Source organism: Physeter macrocephalus, chromosome 11 (genome assembly GCF_002837175.3).
Source record: "Physeter macrocephalus isolate SW-GA chromosome 11, ASM283717v5, whole genome shotgun sequence".
Classification (NCBI taxonomy): Eukaryota; Metazoa; Chordata; class Mammalia; order Artiodactyla; family Physeteridae; genus Physeter; species Physeter macrocephalus.
Genome location: NC_041224.1, coordinates 56,878,316 through 56,894,238, shown reverse-complemented (window position 1 = coordinate 56,894,238; position 15,923 = coordinate 56,878,316). Strand labels below are relative to the sequence as shown.

The 15,923-nt window shown below is 38.6% G+C and overlaps 1 protein-coding gene across 3 annotated transcripts in view; it reads right to left on the bottom strand.

Moving 5' to 3' along the window:
- SNX1 (sorting nexin 1) overlaps nt 1-15,923 on the bottom strand; it is a 45,050-nt gene that overhangs the window by 14,109 nt on the left and 15,018 nt on the right. For all 3 annotated transcript variants that reach the window (XM_007120688.4, XM_007120690.4, XM_007120689.4), the window contains exons 2-8: nt 15,732-15,843; nt 10,112-10,239; nt 9,492-9,558; nt 5,654-5,697; nt 3,771-3,912; nt 2,699-2,777; nt 2,166-2,241 (exon numbers count right to left, since the gene is read on the bottom strand). In XM_007120688.4, coding sequence (XP_007120750.1) covers nt 2,166-2,241; nt 2,699-2,777; nt 3,771-3,912; nt 5,654-5,697; nt 9,492-9,558; nt 10,112-10,239; nt 15,732-15,843 — 648 coding nt within the window. The remainder of the gene's footprint in view (nt 1-2,165; nt 2,242-2,698; nt 2,778-3,770; nt 3,913-5,653; nt 5,698-9,491; nt 9,559-10,111; nt 10,240-15,731; nt 15,844-15,923) is intronic.

The following is a 15,923-nucleotide window of genomic DNA, read 5'->3' as shown; positions in this document are numbered from 1 at the left end:
TTTTATATATAGTAGTGTATATCTGTTAATCTCATACACCTAATTTATCCCTCTCCCTCATTATTCTTTAAATGTATGCTTCCAATGAATTTCTGTATATTCTGTTTATGATGAGAATTAAGTATTTGTTGTATTGATATATTTCACTTAATTCTCTAATAATTAGCAACTGAGCTGTCTCTAGTTTTTCACAATCATGAATAGCCTAAGCATAGCCTGTTAAAAAAGACTGTCATGGTCACCTTATCTTTGATAAAGGAGGGAAGGATATACAGTGGAGAAAAGACAGCCTCTTCAATAAGTGGTGCTGGGAAAACTGGACATAAAAACAAATGAATAGTCATATCTTAAGATATGCCAAATTTTGGGTGAAAAATATATATAAACTTTTGTTTATCTGTAATTAAGTTATAGTCTAGTGTTCTAACACACCATGCACATACATACATTCTTCTTAAGAAAAAACATTTTAGAGTCTTTACAACACTATTTCACGATAGATTTAAATTTTTCAATAATCACTTTCACACAAACTTAGCAGGTCCTTTTCACTCACTGAATTAGAAACTGTATTTTATGAATATTTTAAAAATTAATTATCAGTTTCGTGTATCAGATTATTTCTAATTTTCTTCCTTTAGGATTCACCAAAAGCCCAGCTACGCCGGACAATAGAATGTTGTCGGACCAACTTATGTAACCAGTATTTACAACCTACACTGCCCCCTGTTGTTATAGGTAGGTTAGCAGAGAAAAGTGCAATCATGATTCTCAGTGAAATATTTTCTCTGGTTTTAACAATAAGCAAGCTTTCTAGAGTTCAACACTACAAGTTATTTTTTCCTTTTAAGATGTGATCGAAAGGTAATATGTCTTTTTCATTGTTTACTTCCATTATCAGGTCCATTTTTCGATGGCAGCATTCGATGGCTGGCTTTGCTCATTTCTATGGCTGTCTGCATAATTGCTATGATCATCTTCTCCAGCTGCTTTTGTTACAAGTAAGATAATTATTTTGATGCAAAATATTTTGTTGAATATTAGATATAAACAGTTGTTCTTAAAGCCAGTAGGCAGAAACCATTGACAATGTATTTCAGGAACCATTAACTTGTATTTTCTGGTTATCTCCTTTAATTAACTATATTATAGTTTCTTAAGGGAACAGAGGACCTTACTACTAATCAATTAATTGGACACTACATTATACTTCTTGTTATGTTCATGAGTACTTAAGATATTCTTATTTATAGAATATTGAACTTTCTTATATCTAAATTTAAAAACCTGACCCCATATATGCACTACCAAATGTAAATTAGATAGCTAGTGGGAAGCTGCCGCATAGCACAGGGAGATCACCTCTGTGCTTTGTGACCATGAGAGGGGTGGGATAGGGAGGGTGGGAGGGAGGGAGACGCAAGAGGGAAGAGATATGGGAACATATGTATATGTATAACTGATTCACTTTGTTGTAAAGGAGAAACTAACACACTATTGTAAAACAGTTATACTCCAATAAAGATGTTAAAAAAAAAAAGATAAAAAAAAAAAAAGACTGTCCACTTGAATCAACACTTTTGCTATATGCTGGCAGTTCTGTGCTCTGTGGTAACTGGTTTTGAACTAAAACCCCTCAGCTCCTGGCACAAAATAAGCATTCAATTTGAGCCAAGCAGTAACCTATGAAAGACATTCCAAGGACCTGCCCAACAGATCACTGTGTTGATCTAATAAGACAAAGACAAAACTAGGTTGCAGTTTGACTTCTACAACCAGTTACTTTTTTTTTGTGGTACGCAGGCCTCTCACTGTTGTGGCCTCTCCCGTTGCAGAGCGCAGGCTCCAGACGTGCAGGCTCAGCGGCCATGGCTCACGGGCCCAGCCGCTCCGCGGCATGTGGGATCTTCCCGGACTGGGGCACGAACCCGTGTCCCCTGCATCGGCAGGCGGACTCTCAACCACTGCGCCACCAGGGAAGCCCAACCAGGCAGAGCTTCTTTTATTTCAGAGGCTGAAGAATACTTGTCACTTTTGGGTGCTTACAAACTAGGATGTAGTCTGAGACTAGGCTATACACGGGTGCTCAAATATTTGTTGAATGAACTAGTTTCATTTCACAGGGGCAGATATGAATTGTGAAATTCAGTTTGTACAATACTAACCTCTTCTTTTTCCAAGAACTCCCTGACATCAGGGTCCTGTAACATGGTAGGATGATTCACAATCCTCTGAAGGTACCTACGGGGTAAGGAGTTATCTGGTTAGCTGACCTGGCCTCACAAGGTTTGGGGTATCATACAGTGCTGGCAGAGGTACAATGTCTCTCATTACTTTAAAATGTCCTCAGATAAGGCACTTAAGTACAAGCACATTCAAGTTCATATTCTTCACGTTTCCAAAAAGGGAAGAAAAATAACTGCTCAGAAAGAGACCTCAGAGCCATTCATGTTTGACTGTTGAAGAAGGAGAATTTGACTGCTCACTCAAGGTGGGGAAAGGAAAGAAGATGTTCTGTTCCTGAGGTGGGAAGGAAAGAGACTTAGGAAAGGTTAGAGATAATATGGAGGTGGGAATCTTTAATTCACTCAAGTTTCACCACTACTAACTCCAGCAAATATCTCACCGTAATTAAGTCTCAGTTTCAGCTTCTCATTTGTTCTCATGGTATTCAAGAAAATAGTTTTATGGTACTTACCTTTCTAGAGCAGCCCTCCGTTTTTCAAGAAATTCTGCAGAAGAAGAATCTTCCTTCCCAACTTTTACTTTTGTCATTCCTGGAACAGAATTTAAAAAGCAAAAAAACCCCCAAAAAACCCATATATCACCATGAAAAGCATAAGGCTGTAAAAAAAAAGCCCACAGGAGGAAGGCAATGAGGACAGCTCTACAAAATACAACCAAAGTCCACGTCTATGTCACGAGCAGGCATGAACAAAAGGTTCTTTACATGACAGTCAATTTTTAAACTAGTCTTAAAGTGTTGAAGGTTCTACACTCTGAGATTTCCAGAGCATATGTTTTCTAAAAGGGGGCCATGGGACTCTGAGTAAAGATTAACAGACATCAATTGATGGTAATGGGAAGATTCCTTGCCCCATCTCCTTCCCCTCATTCAGTTAGTACATTTCAATCTGGAAGGAACAGCAATCATTGAAGACTCCAGCATACCAATACAAACATACACATACACAACTGTAGAAGCTAAAACCAGAGCCTCCTATTGCACTCAAAGAAAGAGACCATGTCAAAACATACTATTTCTCTAGACCATGTGTAATTTATAGGAAAATGCTGGAAATACTTTTTTAAAAATAATTAATTAATTAATTAATTTTTGGCTGCGTTGGGTCTTCGTTGCTGTGCGCAGGCTTTCTCTAGTTGTGGCGAGCAGGGGCTACTCTTCATTACAGTGCATGGGCTTCTCATTGTGGTGGTTTCTCTTGTTGCTGAGCATGGGCTCTAGGGCGTGTGGACTTTAGTATTGTGGCTCGCGGGCTCTAGAGCACAGGCTCAGTAGTTGTGGCACACAGGTTTAGCTGCTCCGCAGCATGTGGGATCTTCCCAGACCATGGATCGAACCAGTGTCCCCTGCATTGGCAGGCGGATTTTTAACCACTGTGCCACCAGGGAAGTCCCGGAAATACTTCTTTTCTAACTGCAAGAGTCTACGCTGTTATTAAAAGTAGTCTCGTATGCTAAGTAGAAAGTATATGGCAGAAAGAATGCAAAGGAAAGAATCTAAGCAGAATTAAAGACCACAGGCTTACCTATTAGGCTCTTCTCTGGGGGAGGAGGGACGATAAAGCCATTCTGGGAGTGTTTCTCTGAAAGCTTCTCATAAAGACCCAGAAAGTCACTAAATCTTCTTTTCACTGCAAACTGTTTACTTCTGAACATTGGTAAGCTCGTCTTGGGGACAGAAAAAATACAAGGCGATCTCATTTTAAATAGGGGATGAATGAGTATCTTGAAAGTCATCCAGCTGATATCAAGGGAATCTTTTTCCCAGATCCCTGTCCTTTAGCCACTTGGTAAATAACTTTCTCTGAGATTCTTACTCTTGTTTGTTTGTTTGTTTTTTGAGCTATAATCCCCTCTGGCTGTCTGGGAATCTATGGAACCCTTCTCAGAATAATGATTTTAAGTGCATAAATAACTACATTGGATTACAAAGGCAACTAATTAAATTCAAATGAGGTTTTTTTTTTTTTTCAAATGTGGTTTTATTTGCAGGTTAAGGGCTCTTGCTCTAAGGAAAGAGATGTTGCAATCTAGTTTAAAGCTAGAATTCTATGGTCATCTATTAACCCATTCATCCTACACTGACTTATTAAGGATATTAGCTGCTGGAATTAAAGCAGCCAAATGGAAGAAAAGACAGAGTAAACAATGCCCTTAAGGGGGAGGATCAGACGAAATGTCTACACTGTAGACACTTTAACCTCTAAAGTGTCACAGGATCTAGAACACAGGGGCAGGTCAACAAGTAGTAGAGAGATAATATAAAGAAAACTTCCAGTAAAAAAGACTAGGCCTACATCATATTGAGAGATCATTTAATACTCACCAGACAGGCAAAATTTAAGGAGGTGGGGCCTTGCCAGCTGCTGGCAGAGAAGTGTGTCAATGGGAACTTTTACATACTGCTGATGGAAGTATAAACTGGTACAAGGACTTTAAAAAGCAGTTTGTATTCCTTTTCTTCAACATTTGCACTACTTATGACCCAGGGGAACTATTCCTGAGTATACACCCAAAAGAAACTCTTCTTATGTGTACACCAGAAGACATGTGCAAGTATGTTCACAGCTCATAATTACAAAAACTGGAAACATGCCAAATATTCACAACAGGAACATGAATGTATTATGCTATAATCACAAAATGGACTAATTAACTACAGCTACACACAACATGGATGGGTCTGAGGAACAATGGTAGTAAAGAAAGCACTATTTTCAGCATGATACCATTTTAATGAAACTCAAAAAAAAAAAGCAAAACAATACATTGTTTAGAGATACATATGGGAAGACTTTTTAATAAAGGAAATGAGAGACAACTCAGGAGAGTGGTCGCCTCTAAGGTGTGAGGCAGGGGATAGGAGAGGGAGAAACACGCAGGTAGATTCAATGGTACTCATCTTAAGACTGGTGGTAGGTTCGGGGCTTCATTTTTTATGCTTCATAACCTGCATACAACAACGTGTAAGTTTTGTATGCATTAATATTATATAAAAAAGGAAGACCAGACCCGAAGGGCAAAAGGTTAGGGAGAGCATTAAAAGAAGTTCCACATAGGAAACCTCAGAAGAACTGATGATTTTTAACCAGGTGATATAGTTTGGGGTGATCCGCCAAACTAGCTCTAAGTCACATAGCTCTTAAGAGGGATGGTACTGTATCAGATACACCACATGTCTTAAAACTTACAAAGTTTCACACTGAAGTGTTAGCTCTCTGGAAGAAAAGTGGAAAGGCTCAGATGAGATTACCAAGGGGATGCAGACTTGTTCCATCTTGAATAAACTTGAAGGAAGATGTTGACAAAGAAACTAAAGAAATACCCAGAAATAATCTGAATGATGACCTTCTTGGTATGAGCACCCAAGTCTATTAAGGTGGTCATCAGCAGGGTCACTTGGACTCACCTGTGTTGTAACTTTGTAGGCCACATAGGCATTCATACCATCCCCTGTGGGGAGAATAAGAAAGCAGGAGAGGATTATTCTGTAAACCAAAGCAGAACTAATCTTGCTAACATTTAACCAGGAATCATAAGCCAGCCACAGGAGCTGTGTACAAGAAGGGATATCTGTTTCATCTCTAAGCTTTATATACTATCCTATAATCCAGTTCCTACTTTGTCTCAGGGCCTCTGTGGCGCATATCATGCCCCCATGGATGCTGGCTGGGCCCCAGTTTAAGTCAGACAAGAGAGTCAGCCTCCTGTTCCAAAGCCAGGCTCTATTTATACCCTCCACAAAGCAGCACTGGATACTGACAATCCATCGCTTGTTACCATGCCAATATTTGGGCTAGTTACACACATCTGTCTAAATCCAAACAATTCTCTTGCTGTATAAAGCAGGAGGAGGAGAAGGAAGCAAATGATGTAAAAGGAAACAAGAAGTTCTACCCTAAGCTAGCTCTGGGCTCCATTTGCTCTTTCAGAAGTACTGCACCGGTCCCTCCACTGGTGCTGGGGGACACTGACCCCTCTCATCTAGCATGTTCACCCAGAGCAAAAGGGCCTGGCAGGAAGACACTTCGGCTGCCTGATGTCACACAAATCTCTCTTTCCTGGAGGAATTATTTTTCTGAAAAAGGCTTTGACTGTTAAATAATTTGGGATTCAAGCAATTGTTTTTCTCTGTGGTAATGTCCTGACCTCGACCACTTAGGGACATAAAGGCACCATTGACTTCCTGAGCAGTGAAAAGACACACATTGGACTCAAGGCAGACATAACTCCAGTGCTGGGCTCTGGCACGTTAGGCTGGTTTCATTCCCTTCCTCCCCACCCCGGTTCTTCCCCACACCAACCAGGAAAACGTAGGTCAACAATTACTAGCTGCCAAAGCCTCTGAACTGGTCCTGGGGTAAGGGCCCAGGGGAGGAACGTGCAGTTCTAGACCCGCAGGGTCACATACTACAACTTGGGTTCACTGAGATGGCTGGGAATAAATGCTTTTATAAATTACACAGAGAAGCTGGAGACTGTACAGGAAGAGAGGGCTTTCTTTCTCCATCTATCCAAGCCCTACCAAAAAAGCAATGTGACACAGACCTACTAGAGAATGGACTTGAGGACACGGGAAGGGGGAAGGGTAAGCTGTGACAAACTGAGAGAGTGGCATGGACGTATATACACTAACAAACGTAAAATAGATAGCTAGTGGGAAGCAGCCGCATAGCACAGGGAGATCAGCTCAGTGCTTTGTGACCACCTAGAGGGGTGGGATAGGGAGGGTGGGAGGGAGACACAAGAGGGAAGAGATACCGGAACATATGTATACATATATAACTGATTCACTTTGTTATAAAGCAGAAACTAACACACCATTGTAAAGCAATTACACTCCAATAAAGATGTTAAAAAACAAACAAAAAAACCCCAGAAACTATTTAAGTTAAGCTTTAGAAATTACTTTATATTTATTACCACTGTTAGTTCTCTTCTAAACCACTTAAACTATATTGCCTAATACTACTAAGGATGCTTACCACTGATAAAAGGAAAAAAATCTAAATTTACTTTATAAACGTTCAAATTTTCATTCACAGTTGCATAGTCATGGTCAAATGTCTGAAAGCTCAATTCCATAATTTAGTGCCTGCAATTAAGGAATGACTAAGTGCAAACATACATAAAAACACCGTAGCGAAGTAGGATCTTCAGACACTTTGCCTGCTTATCAGCTGTTTTTATTGAGGCAATGTGTAAGAAAAGAGACATACTTTCATGTCCAGAGCTTATAAGATATGGAAATGTCCTAGAAATGCAGCAGTTTTAAATTTGTTAATTTCCTAAATAATTTCAGGAAGTTGAAAATGACATATGCAAATTACCAAGGCTCTAAAAAGCAATATCCTGGTAGTGAGACTCTAATTTATTTAGATGTCTGTGGGAATGAGAAGCTTATCTTGAGTAAACAGCCCATGCAAACAGAAGGTGCTGTTATAAAGATCAATATGAGTCTTGAAGTATGAAAATGCTTTAAGCAGCTGGTTTCTTGGCATCGACATGACTAAGAATCTACTATGGTGCAAGGGGATGAAGGTTTATCACCAAAAGCGATTTGTGTTTAAATAAATCTGATCCATGGGATGTTTAAATTACTGTTAGGCGTTGAACTGTGTCCCCCTAAAAAAGATATGTTGAAAATGCTAACCCGTGGTACCTCAGAATGTGACCTGATTTGAAAACAGGGTCTTTATAGAAGAAATCAAGTAAAAATGGGGTCAGTAGGGTGGGCCTTAATTCAATATGACTGGTGTCTACATAAAAAAGGGACCTTTGGACAGAGACAGACACACATAAAGGGAAGATGATGTGAAGGCACCAGGGAGAGTGCCATGTGACAATGAAGGCAAAGATTGGAGTGATTCATCTATAAGTCAAGGAATGCCTGAGGCTCCAAAAGCTAGAGGAGAGGCACAGAACAGTCCTTCCTCTAGTGCCTTCAGAGGAAGCATGGCCTCACCAACACCATGACTTAAGACTTCTGGCCTTCAGAACTCTGAGAGAATAAATTTCTGTTGTTTTAAGCCACCCAGTTTGTGGTACTTTGTTATAGAAGTCCTAGGAAACTAACACACTCCCTCCCTCTCCTGGTACAAATATCAGTGACTTTTAAATGTTAAAACAATTAGTTTTATTTACTTATAATTTATTTTATTCTACCAAGGATTTAAAGCAGCTAATAACTAGCCTAAAATCAATGTGCATATAGAATATTCATAAATATTAGAGAGGCAAGAGAGAATCCTAAACATGTAATCCAAAGTTCTGTCCAGGTTCTACCACGGGCCATACATTGTGACCTGACAGGAAGGCTACATTTCATTTATTGGTTCTCAATTTCCTCTACTGGTGGATGAGGGAATTGTATAAGATGCTCATAAACATCCTACCAGTGCACCAGTCTAGAAAAGTAAAACTCTACAGTTTAACAACAAACCATTTTGGCATAAAGTCTAATTAGATTTTAAAAATTCTTGTTCCTAGTTCAGAATAGACAAAGGGTTGGAAATCACATTTTTCCTCTTAACCATACAAATATCACCCCTACTTAATAGGAGGAAAAAGCTCTGTGCAGCCTCTTCTCTTAGGGACTATATCTGGAACAAGAAAAGTCGAGGCCTGTTGCTCTCCGCTCACTAAAAGGTCTCACAAGCTTGAGACACAGGAAGGCTATCCTAAAAATCCACATTCTGATCAAAGTTAAGTATTGTGCTTTCTGAAAATCTAATTTAAATTTGATCAAAATTCAACTTGGATTCTTTAATCTTTACCTATGAAAGAGAGATGCAGATTTCCCCACTTTATTAGAATATCAAGAGTACACAGTAAAAAGATATGTAACAAAAAATCCAAATTTCTTGAGGGAAAAATAAATCCAGCATCCCAAGATTTTAAAACATGTGTTTTTAGGGTGCTTAAAATGGAATTTATGATCTCAAGAGGGAATAAAATGGTGTTAACAACTCTGTGGGAGAAGCCAATTTTGGGTTTTTTTAAAAGGGATTCGAATAATATTTGATTTTCTGATTTTTCTTTCTTAAGCCAGAAAAGGCCTAAATAAGTACTGGTAACTGCTGTTTCTGGCCTTGGAAGCATAGCAAGGGGCATAGTTTCATAGGAAAGATAATGATGAAGTACTTCACACTAGCTAGTCCAGCTCTGGAGGTAACCATTAAGAAATTAGCTAACTGTGCTTTCCACAGCCATAACCTAACATCACAGGGAGTCCCAAGTACACTTACCTATCTTCTCAGGATCAGTTATACCAACTGTCAAGTCAAATTGGTCTTCCTGTTCTTCTTCCTCTAGCTTTTAACGAGAAGACAAATAGTGAGATACCCCAAAAAAGGCTATATTAATTTTACTCTGCATTAACATTACATCAATATAATAACATATATTAGATATAGATATATCCTTTTCTACACATCAGTGTTCAGCTCTGTCCATTCCCAACAACCTTGATGAAGCAACTTCCACTACTTTAAGTTGGAGCCTGCGCGAAGGTCTTTGTTACGTCTATTCTCTTAAAACATTATTTTGATCATAACGAGTAATTACTAGGTTTTGGAAGACTTGCCTCTGTCAGGCTAAGGAGGGAATGAGGAGACACTATACTCTTGAATATGGGAGCTTCGGACACTAAATATCATTAATGACCATTGAAAACCTCTGTGCCATCTTCTGGGTAACAGATACTCTGCCCAGGAAAGAGTCCTTTATTGGATTTTGGCTGTCCATTAACCATAAGAGTCTTCTTCAAGAGTCATACATGTTATATCAAGGTTCAAACTCAACAGAACTTCAGACTGGCAGCACAGTCCTAAACATCCAAAAGAAGACCAACAGCACAAATTCTCACCTCCTCATAGCTTGGCTGGGGCTTAGAAGAATTTGTGGCCTCCTGTGGAGGAAGAGAAATGAGTGTTTTGGCTGGCACCTTCTTCTGATTATTTTGTGTGCTGTCCAGGGATAGCTCCACTGTAGCATCTAAAAACAGGTGATATTTTATAATGAAAGAAGAGTCAGAAAAACTGTAAGCTAGAAAAAATGGAGCTAAGATACAAATGCAGTAACACTGGGGAAAAAGTACTGTTTGACACATCTGAGGATGACACTGTTGTTTTACCACAGTTTAAGAATGTTCACAATTACAGTTTTAGATCACCTTGCAAAGATTAAGTTATGTTTAATATATGCTGTCCCAGGGGGATAAAAAGATATTGCAATATCTGAAAATCTTTCTAATCAAAATAGTTTTAAAAAAGTGCTAAAGAGCTGTCTTTGTCTAGGAAAATCTCAGCTGAACAGAACAACTCATTCCCTAAGTATTCTAGGGAGGGGACTTTTAAAAGAGCATTATGTACCATTTTTAGGCATTAAAATTTCTTAGGCAAATAATAAGAATGCACTCTCAACTTGGAGCAATGGAGCTAGAAGTTCAAAGCCTAAATAACTGAGATTTTTTTTTTCTTTTTAATAAAGAAAAATATAAATATCCATTAGGGTTTGGCCTGATCAGTAAGTATTCAATTCTAGCCTTAGGGAATTCAAAGAGAACTTTTTCTTTTTCTTTTCTAGACTTTCATTTGGAGCTAAAATGAAACCAGACAGAGGGGTCTATAAGGCATAACCAGGTCCTAGATCAATGTTATTATCATTAAAAGTTAATCATGTCTATAAACAAGGTTGCCAGACTGTCGGAATCCTATCAGGATTCTTTTCCTCATCAGGAAAAGAGAGGTGGTAATATAATCTGGCCTTACTGTAGGAGTACAAACCACACAAAAAGTATGCATAATGAACATGCTAGGGTGATAGGATTCTTTGAAGCAAGCAACCAGCTAAAGTATGTTTAAGATATTCATATCATGCAGGCACCACATAAATAATTAAGTTATCCAATCCAATAAATGTGATTTGAAAACAAAACAGGAATTTAAACATTTAAAACCTTTGGCTTATTAGAGTGCTACTAAAAGCCTTTTGAAGAGCTGTGCATTTTTTATTGAGAGTCCTGTGACAAATGTGACAAAACTTACATCAAAAATGCTTTTTTCTTTGTACTCTTGATAAGAGTAATGGAAAAGCCACTGGACTCCATCACAGAGATTCTGACCATCACTAAACTAATCATGTAGAAAGTATCAGAACATTAAATTTCCACAGTCAATAACTGAAATATCTAAGAAACTACTCGAGTCCTAAACTAAATGTATCACTGTATGCGTTCCTTTCTATAGATATCTTACGTTCCTTTCTTAGTAATGAGGCAGGCATTGGCTGCTTATGAAAACAGTTGGGGAATGAAGTAAATCAGAACCTTCATCAGCAATAAATATGTCCCTAATAAAGAACTTCTACATGTTCATACATAAAACCCAACCATGGGGGTAACTCAGTCACAACAAGATTTCAGGTCTTCTTAAAGGGCAAATCATATAAATGTTAAGTTCCCAAAGATAGAAAAACCTTCTTTGCAGTCTGCCATATAACTAGATGATTCATTATTTGCATTTCTCCTCCAGAAATTTTATCTAAAATGTAAACAGCAGAATGAACAGTGGGCACTTAAGTTTCAGAGAGGAAAGGAACTGGAAAATATTTGAAATCTTTATATTCCTTCTTTTAACCTCTTCTTCCCTTGTCATGTCTTAATTTTGCACCGAGTTCAAATGTGAGAGTCCTCCCAAGATCTTCCCTTCCCAAGTCCACCCTCTCATCTCTTCCCTTCCTTACCATTCTCTCCTTTGAGGGTCACATTCACATGGCAGTTTCAATTACCACCTCTAGGAAGTTGATCCCCACGTTTAAAATTTAAAATATCTAAAACCCAAACTCACTCTCCTCACCCTCCAACTCAAAGCTAGTTTCTTCTGTAGAATGTAGTTCTCAAAATGGTACCATTTTCTTCCTAATCCTTGGGCTTGAAACTTTTGACTGTCTTCAATCCATATTTTTGGATTATATCCAATCACCAACACCAGATTTTGTTATATCCAATCACCAACACCAGATTTTGTTATATCCAATCACCAACACCAGATTTTGTTATATCCAATCACCAACACCAGATTTTGTTATATCCAATCACCAACACCAGATTTTGTTATATCCAATCACCAACACCAGATTTTGTTATATCCAATCACCAACACCAGATTTTGTTATATCCAATCACCAACACCAGATTTTGTTATATCCAATCACCAACACCAGATTTTGTTATATCCAATCACCAACACCAGATTTTGTTATATCCAATCACCAACACCAGATTTTGTTGATTTCAGTTTTTGAAAAGTTTTCACCTTTCTTTTCCTATTTCCATTACCTTATTTTTGGTCTTTACCATTTCATTCTTGAACTAATTTGTGATTGCCTTCTGACACCTCCAGTCTTTGTCCACTGCAATCCATTTTATATAATAATTCTACCAGGTCAGTCTTTAGAGGGGTGGGATAGGGAGGGTGGGAGGGAGGGAGACGCAAGAGGGAAGAGATATGGGAACATATGTATATGTATAACTGATTCACTTTGTTGTAAAGGAGAAACTAACACACTATTATAAAACAGTTATACTCCAATAAAGATGTTAAAAAAAAAAAAGTTAATCATGTCTATAAACAAGGTTGCCAGACTGTCGGAATCCTATCAGGATTCTTTTCCTCATCAGGAAAAGAGAGGTGGTAATATAATCTGGCCTTACTGTAGGAGTACAAACCACACAAAAAGTATGCATAATGAACATGCTAGGGTGATAGGATTCTTTGAAGCAAGCAACCAGCTAAAGTATGTTTAAGATATTCATATCATGCAGGCACCACATAAATAATTAAGTTATCCAATCCAATAAATGTGATTTGAAAACAAAACAGGAATTTAAACATTTAAAACCTTTGGCTTATTAGAGTGCTACTAAAAGCCTTTTGAAGAGCTGTGCATTTTTTATTGAGAGTCCTGTGACAAATGTGACAAAACTTACATCAAAAATGCTTTTTTCTTTGTACTCTTGATAAGAGTAATGGAAAAGCCACTGGACTCCATCACAGAGATTCTGACCATCACTAAACTAATCATGTAGAAAGTATCAGAACATTAAATTTCCACAGTCAATAACTGAAATATCTAAGAAACTACTCGAGTCCTAAACTAAATGTATCACTGTATGCGTTCCTTTCTATAGATATCTTACGTTCCTTTCTTAGTAATGAGGCAGGCATTGGCTGCTTATGAAAACAGTTGGGGAATGAAGTAAATCAGAACCTTCATCAGCAATAAATATGTCCCTAATAAAGAACTTCTACATGTTCATACATAAAACCCAACCATGGGGGTAACTCAGTCACAACAAGATTTCAGGTCTTCTTAAAGGGCAAATCATATAAATGTTAAGTTCCCAAAGATAGAAAAACCTTCTTTGCAGTCTGCCATATAACTAGATGATTCATTATTTGCATTTCTCCTCCAGAAATTTTATCTAAAATGTAAACAGCAGAATGAACAGTGGGCACTTAAGTTTCAGAGAGGAAAGGAACTGGAAAATATTTGAAATCTTTATATTCCTTCTTTTAACCTCTTCTTCCCTTGTCATGTCTTAATTTTGCACCGAGTTCAAATGTGAGAGTCCTCCCAAGATCTTCCCTTCCCAAGTCCACCCTCTCATCTCTTCCCTTCCTTACCATTCTCTCCTTTGAGGGTCACATTCACATGGCAGTTTCAATTACCACCTCTAGGAAGTTGATCCCCACGTTTAAAATTTAAAATATCTAAAACCCAAACTCACTCTCCTCACCCTCCAACTCAAAGCTAGTTTCTTCTGTAGAATGTAGTTCTCAAAATGGTACCATTTTCTTCCTAATCCTTGGGCTTGAAACTTTTGACTGTCTTCAATCCATATTTTTGGATTATATCCAATCACCAACACCAGATTTTGTTATATCCAATCACCAACACCAGATTTTGTTGATTTCAGTTTTTGAAAAGTTTTCACCTTTCTTTTCCTATTTCCATTACCTTATTTTTGGTCTTTACCATTTCATTCTTGAACTAATTTGTGATTGCCTTCTGACACCTCCAGTCTTTGTCCACTGCAATCCATTTTATATAATAATTCTACCAGGTCAGTCTTTCCTCACTTTGCCCACATCACTTTCCTTACTCAAAACTACCAATGGCTCTTAATTGGCACTAGGATGAAAATTCAAATTCTAATTATTACTGTTATCTAAAATCCTCCTAAACAACATTTCCAGACTTATCTTCCATGGCATCTCTAAGAAGCCCCTATTTTGGCCCACTGAGTTTACTGACTGTCCCTCAAACACACCATATACTTCCTGCCTAACCATTTGCACCCTTTCTCTTTTTCCTACATAAATTCTGCTTCTTCCAAGAAGTCTTACAAGATCACTCTAGAGCAGAGCTTATCAATGAGGGCACTACTGACATTTTGAGCTGGATAATTCTTTTTGGTGAGGGGCTGTCTGTGTACTGTGGGGTGTTTAGCAGCATCCATGGCCTCTACTCAGCAGATACCAGCAGCACTGCCAGGTGTGACAAACAAAAACCTCCCAACCATTGCCAAATGTCTTTGAATGTCTTTGGGGGTGGTGCAGGGGAAGGACCACCTTTTGTTGAGAACAGGGCAGTCCCTCTCAACAAAAAATTATTGGGCCCCAAATGTTAATAGTGCCAAGATCGAGAAACTCTGTTCTATACTAGTGTTTTTCAAACTGCAGGTTGTTGTTCACTGGGGAATTGTGACAGTGATTCAGTGGGTTACAAACAGCATTAAAAAAAAAGAGAAACAATAGAAAATTTCAGATTGTATGGAGGGTAGTAAGGGCAAGTCATTTAATAAAACTTTTAGTTTTATACAAGTGCATAAATATTTTGGATTATGAAACAAAATGTATTTCTTACTATGAGTCTTGGTCATAAAAGTCTAAAACCACTGCTTTAGTCTCACCTCAGATCCCTCTGAGCTCCTGCGACCTAATATTTCTATCAGTCCTCTGGCCCCATTTATATTATTGTTTAACAATTTGTCTAACTCACATTCTTTTTTTTTTTTTTTTTTTGCGGTACGCGGGCCTCTCACTGCTGCGGCCTCTCCCGTCGCGGAGCACAGGCTCCGGACGTGCAGGCCCAGCGGCCATGGCTCACGGGCCCAGCCGCTCCGCGGCATGCGGGAATCCTCCCAGACCGGGGCGCGAACCCGGTTCCCCTGCATCGGCAGGCGGACGCGCAACCACTGCGCCACCAGGGAAGCCCTAACTCACATTCTTAAATAACTGTATATTTATGTCTTACTCCCTAAACCTGTAAGAATTGTGATGGCAGCTACTGCCTTTTATTATGTTTTGGAATCCTCCACAATAGTATCTTACGTAGAGTTGTGTTTCTCATATATATATAGCTTTTTACTTTAACTCAGCAACTTAGAAGATTCCTAGCTTAAGTTTTGAGTCCATACTTGCCTGCAAAGAGATCCTGTGGCTCTTGGTCTTGCTCCTCATGGATCCCATTTTCTTTGGAGCCACTGTTGATGGGAAGAAGGGAAGCAATTCTCTTTGGAGACTGCGGCTTACTCTGTAAACAAAGAAATACTCTGAATACTCTGAATAAAATTGTACCATTAAAAACAAACCTAGGGCTTCCCTGGTGGCGCA